The sequence below is a fragment of the Symphalangus syndactylus genome, chromosome 4 (genome assembly GCF_028878055.3).
Source record: "Symphalangus syndactylus isolate Jambi chromosome 4, NHGRI_mSymSyn1-v2.1_pri, whole genome shotgun sequence".
NCBI classification, from domain to species: domain Eukaryota; kingdom Metazoa; phylum Chordata; class Mammalia; order Primates; family Hylobatidae; genus Symphalangus; species Symphalangus syndactylus.
Window position 1 is genome coordinate 60787871 of NC_072426.2, and position 26424 is coordinate 60814294.

Sequence of the window (26424 nt, forward strand, 5' to 3'; positions counted from 1 at the left end):
CATAGGTGGGAGTTGAACAATGAGAACACATGGACACAGGGAGGGGAACATCGCACACCGGGGCCTGTTGCGGGATGGGGGTAGGAGAGGGATAGCATTAGGAGAAATACCTATTGTAGATGACAGGTTGATGGGTGCAGCAAACCACCATGGCATGTGAATACCTATGTAACAAACCCATATGTTCTGCATATGCACCCCAGAACTTGAAGTATAATAATAAAAAAAAAGTTCAGTGCAACCATTCAATATGGTAGCTAATCCTGGGGTGTGCTGGAACCAGCTCATATGAAATAAGGAGAGCCACTTTTTGCACACCTCTTTCCAATTCTACATTTAGTGATACCATGTTGCTAGCTCTAAACTGACTACTGTAGAAGTATTTATACCATGGAAACCAGCAAAGGCAATGCTACAAATCAAGGGTTTTTTGGTTTGTTTTGTTTTTGTTTTGTTTTTTAAGAACCTATTATTAAACTTTTACAAAGAGACTGTTAACTTAATTCCTTGAACTATTGACTTGCATCTCTATGAGTCTAGAAACCTACTCTGTCTTGTTAACTGTTGTATCTTCAGGGTTCACAGCACCAAGTAGGAACTCAATAGTTATTTGTTTAAGAAATAAATGAACAGAATGTTTATACAATGCATACAATTAGAAAACCTATTTTATTCTTTTTAAATCCTTGAATGAAATTTAATTTATTTGCTGTATCTAAAGGCTGCACTATGACAGAACTAGTATAAGAATCCATTTCTCTTCATTTCTTAGTACTCTTTTTACGAAGATACACTGTCTATTTGGAGTTAGACTTTTTAATTGTATACCCAAATATATGTAAGCCACACAAATTAGAGTACTTTTATGAAGTAAATAGTGTTGATTAATAAGAACAAAATCAACTATCTCAATAATGAGTTAATACTCCAAAAAGCATTAATAAAAGCAATGTGCATCCTTAAGACATTGGCCAAGATAAAAATTTTTTTGCATTTCCAAAATGCTTTCTTTCCAGTGGTAATCTCATAAAGGCAGTATATAGGAAGAAATTATGTTAGTAAAGTATGTTTGTAATGTAATACATTGGTAATGTTAGTAATGATGTTAGTAATGTAGTAATGTGCAAAAGCTCATTCCTTTAAATATAAATAAAAAGTAAGCAAACCATGCAACATAACGCATACTGTTCCAAATTCTGCATACTCACAGTATGGTAAGGAAAAAGGCATGCCTACTAAGCAAAATGTAGAAACCATATAAAACTCTGATGCAAAGACACTGGACACCACAGCAAAGATTTGACAGAACGCAAACCTCTCCAGAACTCCCACGTGTTGTGATGTAGCCACTCTGGACCAAAAGTTTTAGAGAAGTAAGATTAAGAAAGCAAGGTTTCCTGAGGTCATTAAAAACCATAATTTATAGTCTGGGACTGGTATAGATTCTGGAAGCTTACAGATGATAAAGTTTATTAAACAAAAGTGTTTGCTAGCCCCCAGGTTTGCAAGGAAACTAGATTTGATCTTTACTGCTGGGACTATGAAAACATGAAGTCTCAGAATTAAACAAAGTGAAGTTAAATACTATAAGAGACATATTCTATTTTTCATCTTTCATAGGCTTTTTACACCACATATTAACATAGACTTTTTATACCACACATTAACATTTTTGTATTATAGGCACATTTGAAGTTTTGCTGAAGTCTATGATTAACTAAATCTACTCTAGATAATTAATATTGAAATAATCCTTACATGTTTAAGCAAATAACTACATATTGTATAACATCAGTAATATTATCAAATATTATGAAGAACTAGGTAATTTACTCTGCTTTTTCAAAAATGGTAAATAATATACCTAAGAGTTAATTCTCACACAACTTTATGAAGTAGGTGTGTTATTATTAGCCTAAGTTCAGAGAAGGTAAGTAAACTGCCAATATAATACAACTTATTAATAGTAAAAATAGGATTTGAAATCAGGCAGTTTGCCTTCATTCTGCACTTTTAACAACTGAACTCTACTGTCTATTGTGTTATCTATTTGCAGTATATTGCAAACTTGAAATGATATTTTACTTAAGTTTGAAACAAATGAAAGATAGCACTTCTACTAAAATGACATAAATAAAGGTATAGTATACTAACTGTATGCTGTTCTCTATAATAGCAAATCCCCTGCTCAGGTCAGTATAGCATAGCTGCTTAAGAAAAATGAATTAGGAATTGAATACTTAGAAGCAAAAGATTGTAAACATGTACTAAAATATTTTGTGTAAAAGCCACATTCTCAATCTTAATGTATGGTAATTAGTTTGGGTTCTTGATACTTATAACTACCCAAAAGAGAGTTGTGTAAGCCTAATCTTTGATCTTTGGTCCCAGAAAATCACTAAGCCAAAACTTGAAAAACTATCTCATTGAGGGACCAACACTTTGCTTCTCTGGGCACTTATGAGCAAATATTAATTTCACTTTATGGTATGAACCCTTTAAATGTTGTATGAGATTTAAATCAATTCCAATAAAGCAATTTCCTTGAAAACACATTGCTTATGTTAATGACCTGGTGTCTTGAGGTGCCTTCTATGAGGATTGAAAGAAATAATAATGGTAGAAAATGGAAAGAACAGAGACACTCACCCTAGTTTTGGCATCGATCTGACCGCCTCGATCCAGTAAGAGCTTCACCATGTTTGTATTTCCTCTTTTGGAAGCCACATGCAGAGGAGTGATTCCATTCTACACCACAGAAAGACCAAACAAGAGCTGATGGGTATGATAGGGCATGATGGCGATGCCTTTGTGTTAAAGGCCACAAAGGAAGTTGTGACCTATATGGTAATTTGATCCACAGTTTCTATTCTTTCTATGTCTTTTATTTTTAAGGAACAAAAATCACACAAACCACAAAACAGTATAGTTAGAGAATGAAAAATGGGACGAAACTGCATAACTAAGTTAGTCAATAACTACAAAATATGTATTGAATGTACAAGTTGCAGTCAAGAGACAAAGGGACCACTTTAGTGTAACAGAAACAAAAATTTAAAATCTACCTAAGATAGGGCCCTAGTGTAAAGTCTTTCTTTCTATAACACCATGCACTTAAAGAGTCTGGCATGTTAAGTTTTATGATTCTTAAAAACAGAATACAAATATTTGGGTATTAATATCCAATATAAAAATGATTCTTAAAAACATCTCCTTCAAGTTGGGTGTGGTGGCTCATGCCTGTAATTCCAGCACTTTGGGAAGTTGAGGTGGGAGGATTGCTTGAAGCCAGGAGTTCAAGACCAGCCTGGGCAACATAGTAAGACCTCATCACTACAAAAAATTTTTAAAAATTAGCCAGGCATGGTAGTGTGTGCCTGTAGTCCTAGCTACTCAGGAGGCTGAGTCAGGAGGATTGCTTGAGCCCATGAGTTCAGGGCTTCAGTGAGACATGATCGTGCCCCTGCACTTCACCCTGGGCAACAGAGCCAGACCCTGTCTCTAAACAGCAACAACAACAAACAAATATCTCCTTCAGAACAATTTAGTAAGAAAAACAACTTGAAAATAACACAACATAGTTTCAGTGCAGGTGACTTCTTAGTACAAAAACATTGTACATACAAATTATATTTATTTATTTTATTGGCTATCACATGTCATCATTATGGCAAGGATATGTACCTGATTTTTTGTCTGTTGTAATTTTTGAATATTCATATGCTGCATTAACTGTATATTAACTATACTGATATATACCATTATCATGTAAGTGAATTCTTTCTAATAAAAGCATAACATGAAACATGTAACAATGTGACAGCTTTTCTGTATTTTAGTAAGACTTCATTTGAACAAATTCTCAATTCACTAAAAACAATTCCCTATCAAATTGTGTGCCCTATAGTCATCATAAGACATGCTACTTATATATTTTATAGTTAACATTTTAACAGTTTAATTATTTATTGACATGACTTATCAGGATTCATGGCATGATCGTTAAATATAACTGTTCATACCGGTCAGAATTAATGTCATCCTTAACTATTGGAAATAATTTGTGCATGAGTTTACAACATTTTTATTTTCTGCTTAAGCCAAGATGACTTCTTGTGATTTAAAAAAAGAGAATGAAAAATCTAGTATCTCCAGCACAGACCCAGGTAAGGAAAAAGAAATAAAATCTTTAAGAAAGCTGTTGGTGTTCCTTTTTACTTTCTTAAAATATTCATTTACTGCTATCTAGAATGAGAAACTATTTCAATCCATACCCTGGCTGTGAAGTCCACAGCAGCTCCCCGGTTTAGAAGAAGAGTTGCCACGTTGACATTTCCATAATGTGCAGCTATGTGCAAAGGGGTAAAACCACTCTATGAAAGCAAAGATATGATAGTCAGTATAGCGCTTCACTTTTCTATGTTGCAGCCATTGTATTAGTGAAGAAAGTCACATGGTAACGGTCTACCTAATATATAAGCAATAATAAATGCTTTAGTAAGATCTTAAATCTTAATGTTATGAGGTGGTACATGAACATATAAAAAGGTAAATAAATATTCTACATTTATTGGCTTAATATTCATGACATAATTTTAATTATCTTAAATATTTATCTATTTATAAGAGTTGTTGTTTATACAAAACAATGTTTCTTAAGTTGGTTTTGCATACTGAAGAAAACCAGAATATGATTAAACAACGTAAGGTTTCAGCCATAGGATTAACATATCAAAGAATTTTTTAATGTCTTTTCAGAGAAGATTCAAAAAAACCAGTGTTTTTGTTTTATTTTTGTTTTAAAAAAGCAGTATTGGTTGACATTATACTTTTGGAAGCATGAAAATATGTTGAAAAATTCTTACAAAGGATATAGAATTTGTTCCACATCATTTACACTGTCATGATATTCCTATACCCTTTTACAACTGTGTAGCAAGATTATGTTGTTATCATGATGAAATAATTAAAAATTAAACAATATACTTGGCATCAATAGAAATATAAAAGGAAGAAAAAAGTTCAGCTCCCTCCAATTGTGAATGTTAAACAAATTTTATCAATACAATAAAATGTAATTTAACCAACCAGGTTAAATCAACTATACGGGCATTACAGAACTGTTTACTCTCAAAATGTTTAAAAAATAAGTCTGAAAATATCAAATAAAAAATATATTTCCTTTTCTTTCTTTTTCTGATGAAAATCTAGTTGAAAATTGTTGCCATCTTCGCTACAGAAGCATATTAACTATTTTCTTATTAAAGTACACAAAGATCTGATAATTTTTCTTACTCTCCAGAATTTTCACTACTTAACAAAAGATTATGGGAAAAATAGGAACTGTTATTTGGCTATCACATCTTGCAGTTTTTGGGTTACTTGGTATTGCTCTCTTTTACTTGAAATGAACTACGATGTTTACTGTATTGTTTTAAGAAATATTTTCAAAATTACAACCTTTTTTTTCTATTGAGTTGATATATAGGCTTTGGTGACTTTGTTTTAAAAACACCCTAAATAAGCATTCAGATACCTTAGGTAATGAAAATTTGTGCTATTACTGTAGCAACATTAGATACAAATAATTTCTTACTTAGAGAGAAGCAAGACACAAAATAAGAACAGTAACTATTAATCCAAATCCCATATCTATGATCAAGATATTTTTATTTTGCATTTACATAATGCCAATATTCACGTCAAAATGGAGGGGAAAATCAGCTCCCAACCTGGCTGTTATTTTATAAAATGTCAAATTTTTATATTTTAGGAAATAATTGACTAAATTTATTTCATTTTTATCTTGATATTTCCTGTCACTCAGACATATCCTGAGTGTATGTCTATTACTGATGTTACAATTTAGTTTCAGAAAAACATATTGAGGCTGGGTGAATCATTTTCAAAGTATTTAAATACAGTAATATCATTTGCAAAAATAAACTAACTTATTGTCTGATACAGCCTCATTGATCATTCATAATGATACCCAGGCTGTCAATCTTGGATCAGCACAAAACTAGTATCAGCCCTTCAGAGGAATTCTTCCCTGATTAACATGGAAGTAGGAGGCAGAGTTCACATTTCTACAGGATTAGACGAAGGGGTTTCTCTTCTTTTTACTCTATTGTCTTCAGGCAAATATTTATAACTCAGTAAAAATCCACCCAAACTTCTGCTTTCACAATGTTTAAAGCCAATACTGCTTTCAAAAATGTATCTTAAATAATCACCAAAAAGCATCTAAGAAATTAAAGATATTGAAATTAGTTATTAAGATATCAAATTGTATGGTTCCAGTTGTGAACAAGTTCACCAAGCAGTTGGGCTTTCCGTTGTCTCTGACCTAGGTTCCATGCAAAGATAGGGAACAAAAGAAATAACACAAATAATTCAAGTATACTCTGTGAGAATGCTCAAAAGTCCACAACCTAGTCATCAAGCAAGATGATAGTCTAAAGAATCCCCTCAGCAAAACAATAATGGACCTACATAAAAAGTCACTTGTTTTTGAGTGTAGGTAAATTTGTGTAATATACATCAACAATGTTTGTGTTAGTGTCTCTCTCTGTAGCAACGGCCAAGGAGAGACTACTAAATACATACATATACAAACACACCATACTGAGAGACTTCTGAACTTAATGTTCTTATTGATTGATGTGACTTATTTTGGAATGTGGAAAATATACGATTCTCTGACAAGTATTTTAAGACTTACAAGAAAAAGCAATTGGTCTGCTCTTGATATGCTCAATAACATCATTTGTTATATAAATGTGGTAAAGAAAAAGAGCACACAGAAAAAAAAGGGGGCAACAGCAATTAGATAAAAAGACAAAACACAGTGGCAGAGAAACTTCCCAAATTTTCACTTCCTTAAAACTCCAACCTGAGAATTCTCATTAAGGAAATAAAATCATATATCTTCTTGACAATAAGTTAATAGTAAAGCTCACTCATTAAAATATATGTTGAGAAAGAGTTTCATTTCATTCTCTAATAGCCTATTTAAATAGTTTTACTGATAAAAGTAATGCTTCAAATATATGTTACATTAAATATCTTTGAATTATCAGTTTGCCTTCATTATGGGAAAGGTTTTCAAATTAATTTCCCATTAATCAAACTTCTAATCATTAGTATGAATTAGTGAGCATTTATTCTAATTGGGCAAAAACTAAAAATAAAGACAAGGTAAATTTTGGTATAACCACAATACTGTACCTCAGTTGTCCTATTCACCATCATCTGAAGCAGTGTTGTTTGGGAGAAAGAGGGAAGATATTACACAATGCAAAATTACGGAAACAGTCAATCTGCTCACTGCAATTGGGTATACTGTTCCAACATGCCAAAATGCATTCTACTGAAAGAAGACATCCCCAAGCAATACACAATACAATTTTATCTTTTAAATTCTATTATTTGTGACTATAAACAGAATAAGAAAGCAGATTTCTAAAAAGCTCAACCTCGTCTTTTAAAGAAAATTATCTTGCATTTAATTTTTTAGATGGTCCCCTTCTGAAATACCTTTGAATGTCATTTATCTCTTTTTATGACCAGAAATAATTTTGCATTATCACCGTGGCCTACTTCTTTATCATCCCCCAGGAGGAGTCTGGCAGCCAAAGAGTTCCTTTCCACGAATGTGTTCAGCTTTAAGTACCTTGGATTGTACGTCAGCATTGTGGTCATTCTGAAGCAGGAGTGCAGCAGATTTGGTGTCGTCTTTCCTAGCGGCAATATGCAGAGCTGGCAGCCTCACTTTCCCTTTGGTGTCATTCTCCAAGAGGATGGCCACCGCCTGGTTGTGTCCTTGCTGGAGTGCCACAGCTAGAGGAGTAAAGCCATCCTGGTAAAATAGAAGGTAAAAATTGTCTGTTAACATCTTTAGATGCTAGAGATTTAGTTCTAAGCAATGATGGCTCTAATCTTTAATGATCAAGATTGACAACCAAAAGAATAAAATATTACTGGGAAGATTAGAAGCAGATTATAACCAGTTATCCATCATATTATGGAATAGTTTAATCAGACGGCTTTCCTAATTTCTATTCTATACATTTTGAAAAACATCCGCATTCTTTAACAAACATACTACATACAGGATATGCTCAAATGTATGGTTGCAATCGAAAAACAAAAGTGAGAACCAATCCTAAATAATGCCTCTGTAGGTAAAGCAGAAAAGTGGGAAGGGTAGAAAGAATGGAGACCAAGTCTGACTGGGAATCAAAGACATGGTGACTGAGACAGGGAAATAAAATATATGATTGACGATGCAGGTTATTAAACATCTCTGAATGGTTAGCGAAAAAAGCCTCTGGGGATGGAGTTGTCTACTACCAGTTCAATTTTGGAAGTTTAGGGAACAATATGATCTAAAACTCTGGCAAATTAGGCTAATGTATTAATTATGCTCTTAATAGTTGAATTTTATATTATTTTGACCATTTAGATATAAAATTACATGTGCTAGGTAATGTAGAAAAACCTGTTTTTCAATTCTAAACTTAAAAAGACAGCGTAAAAAACAGTAGCTTGGAAAGTGAAAAGGTAGAGAAAACTTAGTAACAGATAATCATGCTAGAAAACTTGGAAAGCTATCTTTTTCTCTCTAGAAGCAAGTATTCAGTTCCTGGAAAGGTGACATGTACACCAAAAAATAATATATTTTAGGCTCTACTTATGTGAAAAAAAAAAAACACCTTAATCTACAAAAGTTGGAAAACAAGTCTCAAAGTCAGAAGTTTCCATTCACATAGAGAAAAAAAATATGGGCAATAGAATGGTAAATTGAAAGATGGCATTCTAGGCCAGGTGGGGTGGCTCACATCTGTAATCCCAGCACTTTGGGAGGTTGAGGTGGGTAGATCACCTGAGGTTCAGGAGTTCGAGACGAGCCTGGCCAACATGGTGAAAACCCATCTCCTCTAAAAATACCAAAGAAAAAATTAGCTGGATGTGGGGCATGCACCTGTAATCCCAGCTACTTGGGAGGCTGAGGCAGGAGAATCGCTCGAACCCAGGACTGCATTCTAGAGACAATGGTAATTTACCACAATTTAACTACTCCATTTTTTTCCAATAATAATTTTTTTAAAGTCACTGCAGACTTTTGAGGAAAAAATAATTTTCCTCAAGTGTGTTGTATCATGTTTGCAGTACCAGCAATAATAATTTTTTTAATAATAACTGAATTTTAAACACAACACATTACTTAACAGAATGGAAGAGTAAAGCATGTGGTATCTTAAGATGAAAAATAGTAGCCTGAATTTAGAACTTTGTTTGGCACAAATTAAATGCTCTGTGAATGAGAAAAGCACAGACTCATTATCACATACATATTTAAATGTATTACCTCCTGCAGCACCGTGATAGTTTATATTAAAAAGAGTGTGAAACTAATCTTTTTCTTAGAGATGAGGCATTTGCTCACAGAACAGAATGTCATTAAAAAGTTTTTGGCCTTTAATTTTGGTAACATTTAGGAAGAAGGAAGAGAGTAGGGAAATACTGTATAAAAATGGTACTGGAGAGATTTGAGAACTCCCTTCTGAGTATTTAACCTTGGATCTTCACCATGTAGTTTTCATTCTAATCTGTACTGCACGGGACAAGGCTAAACATTTGGAATGATTTGTTCAAGTGCCTCAACTAAAAGGAAATCCATATTAAAGTTTGGTAGCTTCATTTTTCATCATTTATTTACCAATGCTAAGTGCCATAATTATGGGAAATTTTAAAACTTTAAATATTTCTTCTCAGTCATGAATTTCATTGCCACATTGAATAATCTCACAATTATTTGACTTTAAAGTGATCATAATGTCTTGATTAGTCATTAATTTTTACAAATTAGCTACCAACCAGCTCAGGGCAAGTCCCCTCTTTAGGCATATTGACACATGGGCACATAAGACTGTAGAAGGTATTTAGCAATATAACACAGGATATCAAATGGTAATCAACCATACAGCCCTGTAAAAACATTATTTTTTTTTTTACAGAATAATGCACGAAAAAGGAATATGTAGAGATTTGTCCATGTGTGTTTTTTGATAACCATTAGTGCAGGCATTGAGAGGTTAATCAATTAAGCTTATACACTCAATCTGAAAAAAGTAATTTTAATTATTTAAATGACTGTCTAAAATGAAACAAATAATAGGTATATAATGTGTCTAAGCTAGAATTTAAAACCTCACATGATTTATTTGCAAAAGCCACATTTCCTTCTGGAATCAGAGAGGATTTTAACTTTCTGGGGATCAGAGTGTAACATGGCCTCTACTGATGCAATGTACATAAAAGGGTATTTTTGGAACCAAATGGGAAATGCTACAGTGGTCTTGACCAAAGGAGCCAGGAGCTATGAGACAGCTGGGAATGCCAGCGAGTTGAGTTCTCCTAAATCCCACACTAGAAACCTTAGGTCTATTTGGTAAATAGAAGCACTGTAGCATAAAGGTTTCATCTGGTAAATGATTCTGCTTTCAAGGAAATCAAAATCAAATAAAACAAATATAGATGTCCTTTTTTGGTATATTTCTCAGAGGCCCTGATGCAAAGATGCAGTCTCATATTGTTACCTGAGCTCTGCCTGAAGATATTCACATGGTACTCATGGACAGAACTAGTGTCTGAGGAAAAAAAAGGTCCCAAATCATAAAAATCACACTATATCCAAGTGGCAAGAGTATAAAATCTGTGTGTATTGAATAGAGAACTCAAAAACATTTCATACTGGGTAGTTGTGTTTTCCAGTCATAGGTAGAAAACATGGTCTCATTAATAGTGATTTCTTGGATTTTTTTTTTTTTAACTAATGAGGATAAGCTGTCAGAAAGTTGTTGCAACTGGCTCCATAAAAAGTTTTCTCCCAAAGGGACTGGAAAATGATTTATTACATTTTAATAACTTCTCCTTCTAATGCAGCATAGAAGGGAGTTCATGTCCTCAAGGCTTAATTGTCCAGAAAGGAAGGCATATTAGACATTAAAAATTATCTTAAGATAGTTTCTGGGTAACAAGAATCCACCAGTCACCTTTCACTTCAGGCCAGGAGTTTTGAAATTTTATCAGTGGGGCCACAAAATATGAAATAAGAAAAGACAAGCCCATATACTCTGGTTGAAAGACGTGAGAAGAGGCATGTCTCAGGGAAGCTCTCTTCCTCTCCTCTTCCATGTCGCCCACTCCCAACCTTCCAGTGGCCCCAAGCACAAGGGCTTCTGGAGCATCACTTGAAATCACTGCCCCAGACAGCCATTGAACTTGCTCCTTAATCTGTCTAAGCAAAAATGAGAGGGAAAATACAAAGAAAATGGAATAAGAAATGCTTAGGAAAGAAAACTGATATTCTCAGGGTCCCTGCCCACTCCCACTTTTTATGTCCAGATGTCCTGGAACTCTTTAAAACTAGACTGATTTTGAACATTCTATTCAGTTGTTGTCATAATCAGTCACACAACCATGTGCCATAATTTGTGCTTCAATAAGGTACAGGGTTTTTTTTAGTGACATTCCTCATGAAACTGTGCTAACACAGATACTTATGAATTATTTCTGATGATAAAAAAAATTGTTTCTTTAAGGAATTATATTGGATCCTAACAAAGATAAAATATTGGTGAAAAGAGATGAGTAGAATTTACTGTAATCGAATTTTAGAATGGTACAAACCTCCCAAAAGGTCAGAGGATGGAAAATTAATGGAAGCATGATTTTAAGCAAGAATAAATAGACACGAATCCAAAATGAAGGCATAAACTGATGGAACTCTGTGCACAAACCTGAGTCATTTGTTCACAGCCACTGTTGCGATTATAATAGTAACATGAACATTCCTAGCATATTTTAGACAAAGTAATGGAGATTATTTGCAGCCTGATATAAAGAATATGGACATTAAGATCAAAGAATTCAAGGCTTTAGGGCTGACAGTCTTACCTCTGTAGCAGTGCTCTGATTAGCTCCATTTTCCAGCAAATATTTTACAACATCAATGTGATTCTCTTGGGCAGCCATGTATAGAGGAGTAAAGCCATTCTGAGGACAAGTAATAAAAAAAGACATCTTCAATCATTTGTATAAGAGAGAACACTAGGAAATAAACCTTTGACATAGTGAAGCTATATAAAATACTTTCATACTGAATAAATTATACACATATTTACCATTATAAAACTAGACAAAATCGCAGTGAACCAAGCCCCATACACAATTCCTAAAGCAATGAGGAAAAAGAGCTAAGGAAGATAGTTTCCCTCATTTCCTGTCTTCATTTCAGTACCAGAGTCACATTTCTCATTAGCTAACACTGTGTTAAAGATATCTTAGTGGCCAGGCTCAGTGGCTCATGCCTGTAATCCCAGAACTTTGGGAGGCCGAGGCAGGTGGATCACAAGGTCAGGAGTTCGAGACCTGCCTGGACAATGGTGAAACCCCGTCTCTACCAAAAATACAAAAATTAGCCAGGCGTGGTAGCACATGCCTGTAATCCCAGCTACTCGGGAGGCTGAGGCAGGAAAATCGCTTGAACTTGGGAAGCAGAGGTCAGTGAGCTGAGATCAGGCCATTGCACTCCAGCCTGGGTGACAGAGTGAGACTGTCTCAAACAACAACAAAAAAAGATATCTTAGTGTCTTTAGCATATTTGGTATCTCAGCATCTGTATAAGTTCATAACATATGGAATTATCACTATAGCATCTTTATAAAATAACATATATATAATGTCTTCTGTATTTATCATTCATAAACTATTTAAACAGACCATGGTCATCTTGAATATACAGAGTTTGGTTAGCACCCTTAGTGAAGTAATTTACGACTCATAGCAGAATAGGCTAGGAGAGACTACAAATTTGATTGAACATGTAAAAGTCTTGGCTGGGTGCGGTGGTTCATGCCTGTAATCCCAGCACTTTGGGAGGTCGAGGTGGATGGATCACAAGGTCAGGAGTTCGAGACCAGCCTGGCCAATATGGTAAAACCCCGTCTCTACTAAAAATACAGAAAAATTAGCCGGGCATGGTGGCACATGCCTGTAATCCCAGCTACTCGGGAGGCTGAGGCAGGAGAATTGCTTGAATCCGGGAGGTGGAGATTGCAGTGAGCCGAGATCGCGCCACTGCACTCCAGCCTGGGTGACAGAGCGAGACTCTGTCTCAAAAAAAAAAGAAAAAAAAAAAAGAAAATGTAAAAGTCTATATTTCAGTGTTCTGACTGAGGTAGCGTGGTTTATATGGAACATCTTTATATTGTTTTTTAAAGCCATTTTGAAATTCTATCATTCATTCTCACATTCACTTACACTGAAATACAGCTACTGGTGGCTAGGCTATCGCTGAGCTACAGTGATAAATAAGACAGACACATGCACCCTAATGGAGCACACACTATGGTAATATTATAACATTATTATAGGCATAGATTTTAAAAATCACTGAAATTGTATAACATGAGTTTAAAATTAAATTTGAATGGGCAAATTTTCTTTTCATCAGAGCCTTAGGAATATGTAATGTCTCATTAAGGAAAAAACCTACAAAACCTTCTTGTGAAATAATTCATAAGCTCTCAAAACCATGTCAGACCTTAAACATAGATGATTCCTTAAACTTTCCATGTATTAACGAGAATAAGTAAAAACACAGATCAGCATTCAGAGATGTTTAAAAACTTAAAAGAGGAGAAAACTTTTTTTCTTTTTTTTTTTTGAGACGGAGTCTCGCTCTGTCACCCAGGCTGGAGTGCAGTGGTGCAATCTTGGCTCACTGCAACCTCCGCCTCCCAGGTTCAAGCGATTCTCCTGCCTCAGCCTCCAGAGCAGCTGGGACTGCAGGGAGAAAACATTTTTTAAAGATACTTTTTTGGAAATAAAAATTCTTCTGTATACATTGTATAAGTGTGGAAACATTATTTAAAATGGCCAACATCCAGCAAAATATAGAGTATACAAGTAGACCAAGTAGAGTGATTTTAAATTAGATTATAGAAGAAAATCTTCAGGCTTCAAATGTTGGATGAAAATTTAGAACTAAAAAAGAAATACAAGAGGATGAATTAACAATGTTGTAGGATTCAGGAATAACTTGCTAGCTGGATAGCATATTTTTAAAAAAAAACACAGTAAGCAGGTGAAATCTTGTGTATTTTAAGAACACTGAAGAGGTGGCGGAAGGATAGAATTAGAGATTCAAAGGAAGGGAAAGCCAGTGAGGATGGTTAAAAACAATGAGTGGGTGTGGAATGGGGCTCTTTCATGACAAGCAAAAGGCAGGGATGAAAATAAGAGAAAAAGAACTTTTAATAGAGTAAAACAATTTGCTAACATGCTTTCCTCTGACAGTCTTGTAGATAGATCAAGAGAAAGGGAATCAGGCAGAGGTCGCCAGATCAGCAGGAGAACGGAGATGTACCATGCTGAGGTCCCTGCCTGAGAAAGGACCCTGCCCTGGGTCCTGAGCTTTAGAGGGACCTCCTCTGGCTGGGCACGGCAAAGAATCCTGAGGACCAACAGGACATGCTCACCATGACCCCACAGCTCCTCCATTACCAGAATCCCTGCCTAAGTGTTCCCAAGTGTGGCTCCAGTGCTCACTCACACTTCTTCCTTGGGTTCATCCTCTCAAGTGTCCATTGGTATGCACACCCTTCGGGAGGCAGAATGATGGCCCCCACATATGTCCACATCCTAATCTCTGGAACCTGCAAATGCTACCTAATTTGGCAAAAGGAACTCTGTAGATGTGAAGTTAAAAAATTTGAGATGAGGAGGTTATCTTGGATTATCCAAACAGGCTCTATGTAATCACTGGGGTCTTTACAAGAGCAAGACAGAAGGCAAAGAGGAGAGAAGATGCTACGCTGCTGGCTTTGGAGATGGAGGATGGGGCCATGATCCAAGAATGCAGCGTTAGAAGCTGAGAAAGGCAAGGAAAGGGATTCTCACGTAGAGCCTCCGGAAGGAAACAGCAATGCCAACATCTTGGTTTTAGTTCTGTAAGACTATAATTTCCAATACTAAAAAAAGAATAAATTTGTGTTGTTTCAAGCCACTGGTGTTGTAGTAATTTGTTACAGTAGCAACAGGTATATAATACACAGCTTTCAAGTTGTTTGCTAGGGAAGGTAAAAATGGGAGATGAACAAAGCTTGAATATGTGCAGGTTGGTGTGTCCACACCCTTACATGTGATGCTCCTGTCACGCAGATGGAGTCAGGGATAGGAGTAGAAAGGGAACTGGGTAGTAGGCCCCCGGGATTGGCATCGCCCTCATCACAGTCCTGTTTGCAACTCCAAGCATTCCAAGATGTCTAATTTTGGACCTGTCATGATTTACCTGTCAAAGTGGGAGATACTTAACCACTTTTTAGCTTGATATGTAGCTTTTAATTTAAAAAAAATATATTGCAAGCAGGCCTGTTTTGCATTCCTTGTCCTGGGACCTACAAAGAGATGAGCTAAAGTTAGAAAAAAGGAGGGGAATATCAAGGTTTATAAAAAATATCAAGGGAGACTACTGGGTATCTACCCAGAGGAAAAGAAGTCATTATACAAAAAAGATACTTGCACACACATGTTTATAGCAGCACAATTCACAGTTGCAAAAATACGGAACCACCCCAAATGCCCATCAATCAATGAGTGGTTAAAGAAACTGTGGTATGTATATATACCATGTACTAATACCCAGCCATAAAAAGGAACAAAATAATGGCATTCGCAGCAACCTAGATGGAATTGGAGACCATTATTCTAAGTGAAGAAACTAAGGAATGGAAAACTAAACATCGTATGTTCTCACTCTTAGGGGGAGCTAAGCTATGAGGATGCAAAGGCGTAAGAATGATACAATGGACTTTAAGGACTTGGGGGAAAAGGGTGGGAGGGAGCTGAGTGATAAAGACTACAAACTGGGCACAGTGTATACTGCCCGGGTGATGGATGCACCAAAATCTTAGAAATCACCACTAAAGAACTTTTTCATGTAACTAAATACCACCTGTTCCCTTAAAACCTATGGAAATAAAAAGTTAAAACAAAACAAAAAAATCAAGGAAGAAAGTATCAAGTATATGGGAAGACTAACGATAGACAAACATTCAAGATCTTGGTTAGAGCATTTCACAAACATCACATGTGTGCCTTGCACCATGACCTTGGTGTGCTACAGTCTCCAGCAGAATAGGGGAGCAAATGTGAAGAATGATAAAAATGAAAGTGACTTATTGAACTTCTGTTATATCCACTGTAAAAAATGCTTTGAATGTATCTTCTCAAATTATAGTGCCCTGTTTTGTCTGGGACAGCTCAAGTTTATCATAGTATCCCGAAGTAATTATTAATAGTGCCTCAGTTTGGATAATAAATGACCTAATACTATATCTAATACTTAGAATAGTGCTGCAACATTTGTACTATTATCATTCAAACTGAGGCAGCTGAGGCTCAAATACCTACGTAATTAAGCCAAAGTCTTGCAGCTAATAAGTGATCTGGGAGTGACAGGCAGGTGGCAGTTACTGAATAGTCTCTTCCCTGTAATGGTGTTAGGACTCCATCCTGTGGATGAATTTTCCTCAGCCTGGCTGTGTGATAGAATCTCCTGTAACAGCTTTTAAGAGTGCCTAGGTACCACTCTACCACCTCATCCCTACTGAATTGGAGTCTCCACATGCAAAGCCCAAAAATGAGCATTTTTTTAAAAGCACATTTTTTAAATTGCCTTGAAAAGTTTGTTATAGGTGATGCAGAAAAGTTGAATGTATTTTGGTAGGAAGTACCATAATCACATTTGCATTTTAGAAAGTTCATTCTGGTGAAAACAGATGCCTTGGCTTGGGGTGCTAGGAGACAAGAATGGAAGTAGGTTGTCAATCAGCTCCTGCAGTACCCTTTGCAATAGTGTACATAAAAGATGAAGGAAGCTTTGGTTGGGAGATCGGAGAGTTGTTTATTGTTACAAAACATGTGAAGTAAGGCAATAAAGATTTACTACAGGTCCTTAAAATGTGGAAATTATTCTCTCTTAACTTACTGGTATTTAACAACAAAAAACAGCCCACTGGAGAATGTGAAACATGCCTCCGGGTAATTAGGACAAGGCATGGCAGCACTTTAACACCATTGTAAACTTTACAGGAAAGCATTTATCATCACATATTAATAGCTTAAGAACACAACTGTATTGGCTTCTGCGTATATGAATCCAGGTGCTTTCCAACACCTTATGTCTCTGTGTGTTTCTAAAAAGTCTCTGGTTGCATGTAGGTATGAAAATAGATGCATTTTCTCCTTTTTGGTATAAAACAGTCAAAGATATCCACAGCCCAGGCTGATACTGGGTGGGTGAAATAAGTACAGCATAACCAGTTGTTACAGTAGTTCTGGTGTGACCAACAGGTGCCCCTAGCAACTGGTTATTAAATATTTTGAACATTACTCCTGTCCATAGAAAACTATGAATTATTTCTTATTCATTATATTTACTCAACAAAAATATGTTTGGTGACTTTTCACTGCTAGGCATTGTGTTCAGCTTTAATGATTCAGAGACAAAATTCAAGGTTCCTGTTTTGAGAATTCACAGCCCAGAGACTGAGATGGACAAATTAGCAAAATTCTGTATTACTGTTTAGTGAACACCTCTATAATTAGTTTTTTTAAATTATGTGTTGGATATAAAGAGAACACAGATAAAAGACCCATAATTCAACTAGATAAGGAAATGGTATCTGAAGGAAGTTACTGGGAGTAACAGCTGGAAGACACTGAAGACACAGAAGTAGGAAAGGTATTTGAAAGAGAAGGAACACCGTGCAATGAGACAACACAGGACGTATGGAAACTGACAAATAATGCATTGTTACTGGGGAGAAGCAGCTTAGATAGGAAGGGATCAGTCCCTGTCTGCCTTGCTGAGGAGTCTGAATTTTATTCTGAAAGTCTTGCGAGGAATTGGTTTTTGTACAGGGGTTTGACACAGACACATTTGCTTTTTAAAGATATTACTTGGCGAGGAATGGGGAGGATACATTGGAAAACGGAGGCCAGACTATAGTCCAGAAGAGTGGAAAGCAGGTGTTTGTTAAATCCCAAGAAGTGAGAATTACAAGCACTAATACGATTTTAGTATTTTAAAATGTAATTTACTCTTCATTTATTTATACTCTGCTTCATGATTAGAAAGATGAGCAGCGCATTCAGTCTGTATTATTTATCAGTCATTGATAATACTTCTCAGGTTTATTAAACAGCTATAATGCTTTCCTTCAAATATAGAAATCATGCTGTATTTTAGGGAATTCAAACACTTATTACAAAAATATCTTCCTACTTACATTAGCAATATAACTATAAACCAGTAATCAGGTTTTAGCCAATGGTGAAAATTCCTTTTGGTAATTGGATTATCTTGGCAAATTGAATGTGCAAGAGCTAGTATTTATATTTTTACATATCAGATGTAGATTTAATGAAGCTTTTGGAAAATCTTTAAAGCAAGTAAATTTATTGATATTTGTAAGTCATTTCAAAGAAATTATACAGAGAAAAATACTGTCATTATTAGGTAATGAATGGTTTAACATCAATGTTTTGGACAAGAACTTCAACTGCAAGCATTGTCATTATTATCAATTTTAAAGAATCTTAACTTTTCAGACTTAATTTTCCTGGCATGCATAACTTTATTCTTCCTTTACACAAATGAAGATTCATCACTTGTTTGCCTTAAAAAGAGTGATCATATAAAATTACTTTTATCTTAATATAAGAGTCAATGTTACTATTCATTTTCAACAGTCTTTATAGCACCAGATTTGTTCTAAAAATTATTCCTAGGCACTGGGGTGTCCTGTTCTCAAGAGTAAAAAAATGACAATTCACAGAATACATCTATATAGAATCATTTAAGGCTCCAGACATACTATAATTTCCAAAAGAGAAACATGAATAAAATGCTGTTGGAATACTAAAGACTGAGCAATTAATTCCGTGAAGAAGGTACATTATGGCCCATGCACACAGATCAGAGTGAACATCAAGAGGTCTAAACGAAATCAGGATGGCAGATACAGAGAAAGTGGAATGTTCTTTATTGTTCTTTTCTCTTCTTGCTCCACTGTCTCTCAAAAGATGTGTTTGTAGGGGAAGTGTGAGTGTCTTTGCTGCAGACACATATTTCACTTGGGGGATTTTGTCCTCTAAACCTGAGTCTAATGAATAGTGAAAGAACAGTAAGAGAAATTACTAGCATGGGTAAAAGCCAATGCAAGTATGCATCTTGAAAAGAATTCTTACAGGCCTTAAAATAAAAAAATAAAAAAATAAACTTCAAAGATCTCTCAGCCAGAACTTAATATAGAAAACTGCAATTTTACCACTTAATATAGAAAACTACAATATTACCACTCAGCTAAAGATAGACCTTAGGTAATTTCATAGATGATGCATAAGCTAATTCACATTCTCTAAAATATATCACAAGAGTAGAAAATGATTATGGAAATTTCAAATGATTACATAAAATATCTGTGTAAACTACTCATTTTATTTGTTCTTACTTTCAATCTTACATTGCTAAGCTTATAAAATATATTTCAATGATTAAAAGAAACTGCCGTATTTTCCTAGATGAAAATGTTGCAGCTGAAACAGATGTCACCATTTTACAGTTGAGGAATTTTTAACCCAGAGATTGAGTAACCACCAAGTAGACTGGCCAGTTACAGAGGTTCAGGAGAGAATAGGAGGTGAACAGATACAGCAAGTGCAGAGATGTTGGAAACTCTTACCATATCTTCTTCATCTTTCAGGCCTCGACCTAAGTGTTACTCTCTCTGAGAGGCTTTATTTAGTGCCCATAAAAATGCTTAGCACTTAGTAGGTGTTCAGTAAATATTTGTTACATAAATGAATAAAGTAAAACAGAATTCAAATTCCTTTTTATACCTGTGGTCGTTTTAACATACACCTGCAAATTCTTTGACACTCCTCACTTCAAAAAGTGGAGCCAAATTTCCCTCCTCTTGAATGGAGGACATCTGAGTAGTTTGCTTCTAATGCACTGATGATGGCAGAATTGATGGTGCATGATGTCTGAGGCCAAGGTTTAAAAGTCACTGCCCTTCTGCCTTCTTGTCTCTTTTGGATTATCTTCTCTGAAGGAAATGAGTTGCTGTGTTATGCTGACACTGAGGCAGCCTATGCAAGGACTCACAGGGGGAAGAAACTGACCCCTCTATCAACAATTAGCACCAACATGCCAAACGTGAAAGAATCAGCTTTGGAGAGAATCCTCTAGCCCTGGAAAGGCCTTCAGGTGAGTTCAGCTCTGGTTAACATCTTCACTACAACCTTATGAGAAACTCTGCACAACTAAGCCACCACCCCACAGTGACTGTGATGATATTTATTGCTGTTTTAAGCTAATAATATCCCCACTAAGTTTGGGGATAATTTGTTATGCAGCAATAGCCAACTAATATAAAGTCTAATACAGTCTTACATAATCTGGCCCTCACCTACCCTGCCAACCACATCTCTTACAACTTATATGCTTCCTTTCTGTTTGGAAAAGAAACTCATATCTTAGATATTTATTTTCAAATTTTGTAGTCATTTAGCTTTCAAATGCTATCTTACCTGGAGCCTCTAAAATCTACAGCTCTAAATCTTTACAATACCCTTAATTCCATGTGTTATTTCCAGTTTCCTGAGAGTATTATATACTCTCTATATTTACTGGAAAACACACTCAATAAGTTACATAACCAAGTCCAACAGTGGGAAATAAAAACGGTTACAGAAAGATCTGGGTTCAAATTTTGTAAGTAGAATTCCTCTTTTGAAGAAGCACCCCATCTTTTGCAGGCAGGTCAATGAGAAGATTTAAGTTTCTTCACAGAGCAGAACTCTTCAGCAGCCTTAACTGCGACATGCTAGGAGGATCTTCACAGACTCCAGTTAGCACTGGTTGGGAAATACTACTCTAATTCCCATCCCAGATACTATGCATCTTCTTCTTCCTTGGAATTAGCATTATGAAGGGTAAGTTGGAAAACATCCCCAAATTGTCACCAAGCTTTAAGGTCAGGATGATTCAAATTATTTCTCTAAATATATTGTGAATGCACAGCTGCAAAGGATGTAAAAAACCAATGGGTACTAATTGTAGTCACAAAAATAAAGACTACTTTGTGTACTCTGGGGGAGCATTTAAGGGAAAAGGACAAAATATACGATTATATACTTGTTTAGTATTAATAGTTAAGAAGGCATCCTATTAATTAAAGTGTCATATACATTTTCTCAGATAATCTGAATTTGACAATTCTTAGTCAGGGTTAGGATATTATAAATTACTTTAACTACTTTCCTCTCTCCAAAGATGATTAAAAGATTAGTTCATAGTTAAACTATCCAATGACATTAAAATGACTAATGTCCTTAATCTTTCTGGGGAGGTTAAGTTTTATCAAGTGTTTACTATGTCATCCTGTTTTACATCCACAACTATGCTATTAGGCTCCTTTTACGAATGAGACTGTGGCTCACAGTTATCCACCCAAGCACACACCAGGTGGTGAGACCAAGATCTGAACCCTAAAGGTATCCAAACTCACTACTGTTTTTACTCCCTCAGCTGCCCTTTTCAATAAGGATCAAATTGCCTCAGACTCAAAAAGGCTGAGGCAGGATAATTGCTGAAACCAAGGAAGCAGAGGTTGTGGTGAGCGAGATTGCACCACTGCACTCCAGCCTGAATGAGAAAGGAAGACCCTATTGCAAAAAAAAAAAAAAAAAAATTGTTTCAGAGAACACCTGTACTTTTATCTAGTAATTGGACAATTAACTTTCTTCTACTTTCACCGAAGCCATTTACTAGGGATGAGCTGGAAAGCTCTGCCTTGTGACATTATGGAATTTCTATGACCTGCTTGATGAAGAATGTTCAAATGTTTTCTTAGGCATAGGAATTCTTCCAGTTTTTATTTCCAGTGGGTAAGAAATTTGGGTGGTGTTAGTAAGAAGAGAGAAGTCTAAGCACTTTACATTTCTTATTTAATGCCAGCAGTCCATTGAAACAAATACTCTGTCTTTATATGACTCAAGGAAATTAGCATTCACAGGGATTAAGAAGCATGCCTGAAGTTTCACATTACTTAAAACATGGAGCTGGGATTCGAACCCATGTTTAACTAATTCCAAAATTCATGTTCTTTCAACTACACTATTCTGCCATGTGTTTTAACAGCAAATTCCACAGATGATATTATACCACGTCTGGTTATTGCCAGCAAACAGGAAGAAAATACTGTATTCCCTCTGAGTCTTCCATGATCCCTGCTTTCAGCTTCTCATGGATAAATTACCAAGAAAGCATTTGAACTATTTTGCATGTTTCCAGTTACTCATTCCAGGGCATCCTATACATCAACCTGAATGAATCTTCCTAAAATCTATTTTCAACAAACGACTTATCTACATTGTCATTTTACTGACTGTGACTGGAGATCAGTTTTCTTTTTCCTTCTTTTTTTTTTTTTTTTTTTTTTTGTTGAGACGGAGTCTCACTCTGTCCCCCAGGCTGGAGTGCAGTGGCACGATCTCGGCTCACTGGAAACTCCACCTCCCGGGTTCAAGCGATTCTCCTGCCTCAGCCTCTTGAGTAGCTGGGATTACAGGCCTGTGCCACCATGCCTGCTAATTTTTGTATTTTTAGTAGAGACAGGGTTTCACCATGTTGGCCAGGATGGTCTCAAACTCCTGACCTCAAGTGACCTGCCCACCTCAGCCTCCCAAAATGCTGGTATTACAGATTTGAGCCACCGTGCCCAGCCCTGGAGATCAGTTTTCATAGACAGTAACTGAAGATCAAGACCTTTTATATCCTTGCCCCATTTTACTCAGTAAGTTATAAGGAAAACAAACCTTTAATACATATTGTGATGTTGCTCCAGACCAACCTGTCTCACCACTATTTCTACACTCACCATGCTCAATTCTACCTCCTCACATTGTTGTTACTAATCTTCCCTTCTGCAAAGTCTTCCTTTTCATTTTCCTGTCTGCAGACCTTATCTACGAGTCAATGCCTGGCTCCAGTCCTCTGTGAGGTTTTCGTTAACAAAATCCAGGCTATTCCAAATCTTCCTCTCTAGCATAGTCTGTTCCATATAATTTAGTACCAAATCATATAGTGTCTTCTGTTGTTTGCCTTTGTTTCTTACGTGTTCACCTTGACTTTGTGTGTAGCCTATACACTTCTTGAAAGCAGCTTCTTCTCTTACACTTGATTGGAATCCTCCATAGAAATCAGCATTGTGCTGAGAATATAGTAAGTGTCCAATAAATAGCCGTTGATTGACTAAAAGTTTACTTTTAGCTTTATTTTCCTTAGTTCCTGACAATTATAGATGACTTAGATTTGTGTTTTTCTCCTTTATTCAACATTTAAATTTAATAGCTGAATTACCATCACCCCATTCTACAGAAAAGTTGAGATGGCTAGTAATGTTTTATTTACTCTCACTTAAACTCCAAAATATTTTTCTCTCTCTGTTTCACTTTGCAAAAATGAGTAAATACCTTGCTAAACTGTTAAGCCGTGATGGAATAATTCTGTTGTTTATGTCTTTGGATTTTTAAACAAAAAATAAGAAAGCAAATGAATATTTTAAAAATCATAGAGAAAGTAAACAAATTTAAAAAGAAACAAGTAATTTTTTTTAAGAAAGAAAACATACAACTTTTTAAAAATGGAATATCCAAGCCACAGAAGTGAGTATTCGCAGGTGCCTACCCAGGATCCTCTTTCTTTCTTGGAAGTATCCTGGTTTTTCATTAGAGTACCTATGTTTCCCCACATAATTCCAGTAAAGTTCACATAATTACACTAAAGCTGAACTTCTCTCCTTATCTTCTAGGCCCAGACAGGTTATCAAATGACTTAAGCCAATCAGCAAATTACATTCTCTTGGTAATGCTGGTTTAAGTTTGGGCAAGATAATTAAGCTGGTTCAATCAACCAAACTCGAATTCCCTTTTGGAAAGCTAGGACAGACGTGTTACCTTCTTTTGACTCTGAACAAGAAAATCTGTGGTTGTGCTCCAAGGACCACAAGGAAAGCCAGATGAGGACAAACTGGCACTGCAGAAATTATAGCAAAGAGGAAAAAAGATTCTGACTCCTTGGTTATGAATGAGCCACCGGATGGGCAGGAGGCAATCTTAGAGCTCATTATACCCATTTAAAATTTTATTTATGAAAGCCAGGAAAACCCCTTTTTTGTTGTTTATCTAATGAGGAGCTGTTTTTCTTATTTGAGATTGAAGGGATCCTAGTTGGTATATCCTACTTTGGTATATACCGAAATGTAGTTTGTACCACTGCCATTAGTTTATAAGGAAGCGTTTTCCAGGAAATCTGAAGAGTATCATAAAACACATCACAGAAATAATAGTAAGAAAAACATAATTTAATATTATTATGGTTAAAATATATTATTTAGTGACCCTGAGACACATCTGCAGAGAAAATCTAAAATAGATTTTCAAGTATGAGGTTAAACTACAAAAAAGCAGGTGGATCATTTTCAGTAAGAAAGTAAATTTGCTCTTGCAAGTGATGAGATTTTAAAATACTTTTTTCTGTGTGAGGGGAAAACACAAAATAAGATATACAGTAGTAGGCTTTTCTTCATTGTTATTTTTGTATATATAATGCTTTTATTTAAGTTGTCAATAGAAATGTTAAGTTTATTCTAGATTAAGTGCTGCTTAGTATATCACATAAAATTTTATAATAATATATAAGTGCCTTTATTTTTATATGCATAATTAATTTAAATAATAAAAATTAAATTTTACAGTTGTACTCAATTTGTTATAAAAGTAATGAAAATGTCTAAACGTCAGAGAAGAAACTTTAGTGTAAAGTTAATAAATATTTGAATATTGAAATTGGGTAGAAATTAATTCCCTGGTAGATTTCTTTAAAGAAAGTTTTCTAGACTTTCAAATTGTCTAACAACATAGATTACTAGATTCAGATCTTCAGTATGTAGTATAATTTGCTCAGCATGTAGCCAGTGTATTAAAATAGGTATATTAGAGCAATTTCATACATGACCTAGTAACTTAGAAGCAAGAGAAAATGTGTTACCTCCAAAAGCAAAACCGCTGACTACTTTGTATAGGCCTATGGCATCGAGAAAATTAAGTCAATAACAATCGCTATAGGGTGCTTTTATTTTCCCCCAACAGAGCAAAATCCATAAACCTGAAATAATTATATTGCATTAAGCTACAGTATTAACTTAATTGGTTATTGTTCTACCATTTTGAGGTTGATTCAATATAATAAGGATAAAAAAATGACTTTTTTATCCACTTTTTAACCACTCAGAATAAGCAATAACTCTTTTACTTCTCTCATGCATTATACCCCCAAAAATTATTTAAATGAATGACTACCAAATAGTTTTCTTATTTCTACTTAACTGTCTTTGAGAAAATAAAATGCTGCTCCAAGTTTTTAAGAACACATCTAACATCAAAACACTATGTGATCTGGTTAGACCAACTCATCTAAAGCCACATTTCCTATAATCCTGTCAACTGCAGCTAGTAGCTTTGGCTTTGTTAATAAATATAGAAGGTAGCAGTATAGCACTTTTTATTACCTGAGATATACACCCAGAAAATCTAAATCTCCAATCAAATGAAGTTATTGCTTTCTTCATCAATGTCAGTCATTTTTTTTTTTTTTTTGGTCATTTAATGATTACTGTTAAACTGACAGATAACTTTGCAGTGCAATTCAAAAATTAAAACATGCATTCTGACACAAATATACTGACACATTCCAAGGGGATTCCAACTTTAAAAAAATTTTCCAATGTAAAAGGTTCATTTTTTTGATCCTAAAATAGTTGCTATGTTTTCTCAACAGTAGTCAGAATTATAATGCTATCTCACTCCATGTCTGGTATTAACAGTTTTGGAAATAATCAAAGTCTTGTTTCATATCATATTACATGTCTAATACCAATAAAGGTTAGAGCATTAAAACAAGACCTGGGGTTATAAATAGGTTTTATAATGTTTGAACAACAGAGCAATTTAAGCACAATGAAAGTCTTACTATAGAACTTGTCCATTACTAAGTGTGGGTTTTTGTCTGTGCTGGCCTACCCTTATCCAAGGTCTTTTAAAAGCTGCTAGGGAGTTAGAGCAGGCAGTGTGCCCAGACAGTGCTGAGATGGAGAAGAAAAATACACTACACAAAAGCGATATACTCAATATTTAGCAGCTGCTTAACAAATTCTAATTCACAACTTGCCAAAGATAAAACCTCAAAGAATGAACATCTTCAACGCATTGACTCAAAACCTCACG

General features: G+C 35.3%; 1 protein-coding gene across 38 annotated transcripts in view; it reads right to left on the reverse strand.

The window, feature by feature from the left end:
* The window catches only part of ANK2 (ankyrin 2), a 719880-nt gene that overhangs the window by 141069 nt on the left and 552387 nt on the right, over window positions 1–26424 (reverse strand). For 35 of the 38 annotated variants that reach the window (XM_055274823.1, XM_055274814.1, XM_055274796.1 and 32 more), the window contains 5 exons: window positions 11965–12063; window positions 7676–7861; window positions 7231–7254; window positions 4275–4373; window positions 2650–2748 (listed from right to left, as the gene is read on the reverse strand). In XM_055274823.1, the coding sequence (XP_055130798.1) occupies window positions 2650–2748; window positions 4275–4373; window positions 7231–7254; window positions 7676–7861; window positions 11965–12063 (507 nt within the window). The remainder of the gene's footprint in view (window positions 1–2649; window positions 2749–4274; window positions 4374–7230; window positions 7255–7675; window positions 7862–11964; window positions 12064–26424) is intronic. The other 3 variants (XM_055274818.1, XM_063637966.1, XM_055274788.1) reach the window with 1 other exon arrangement.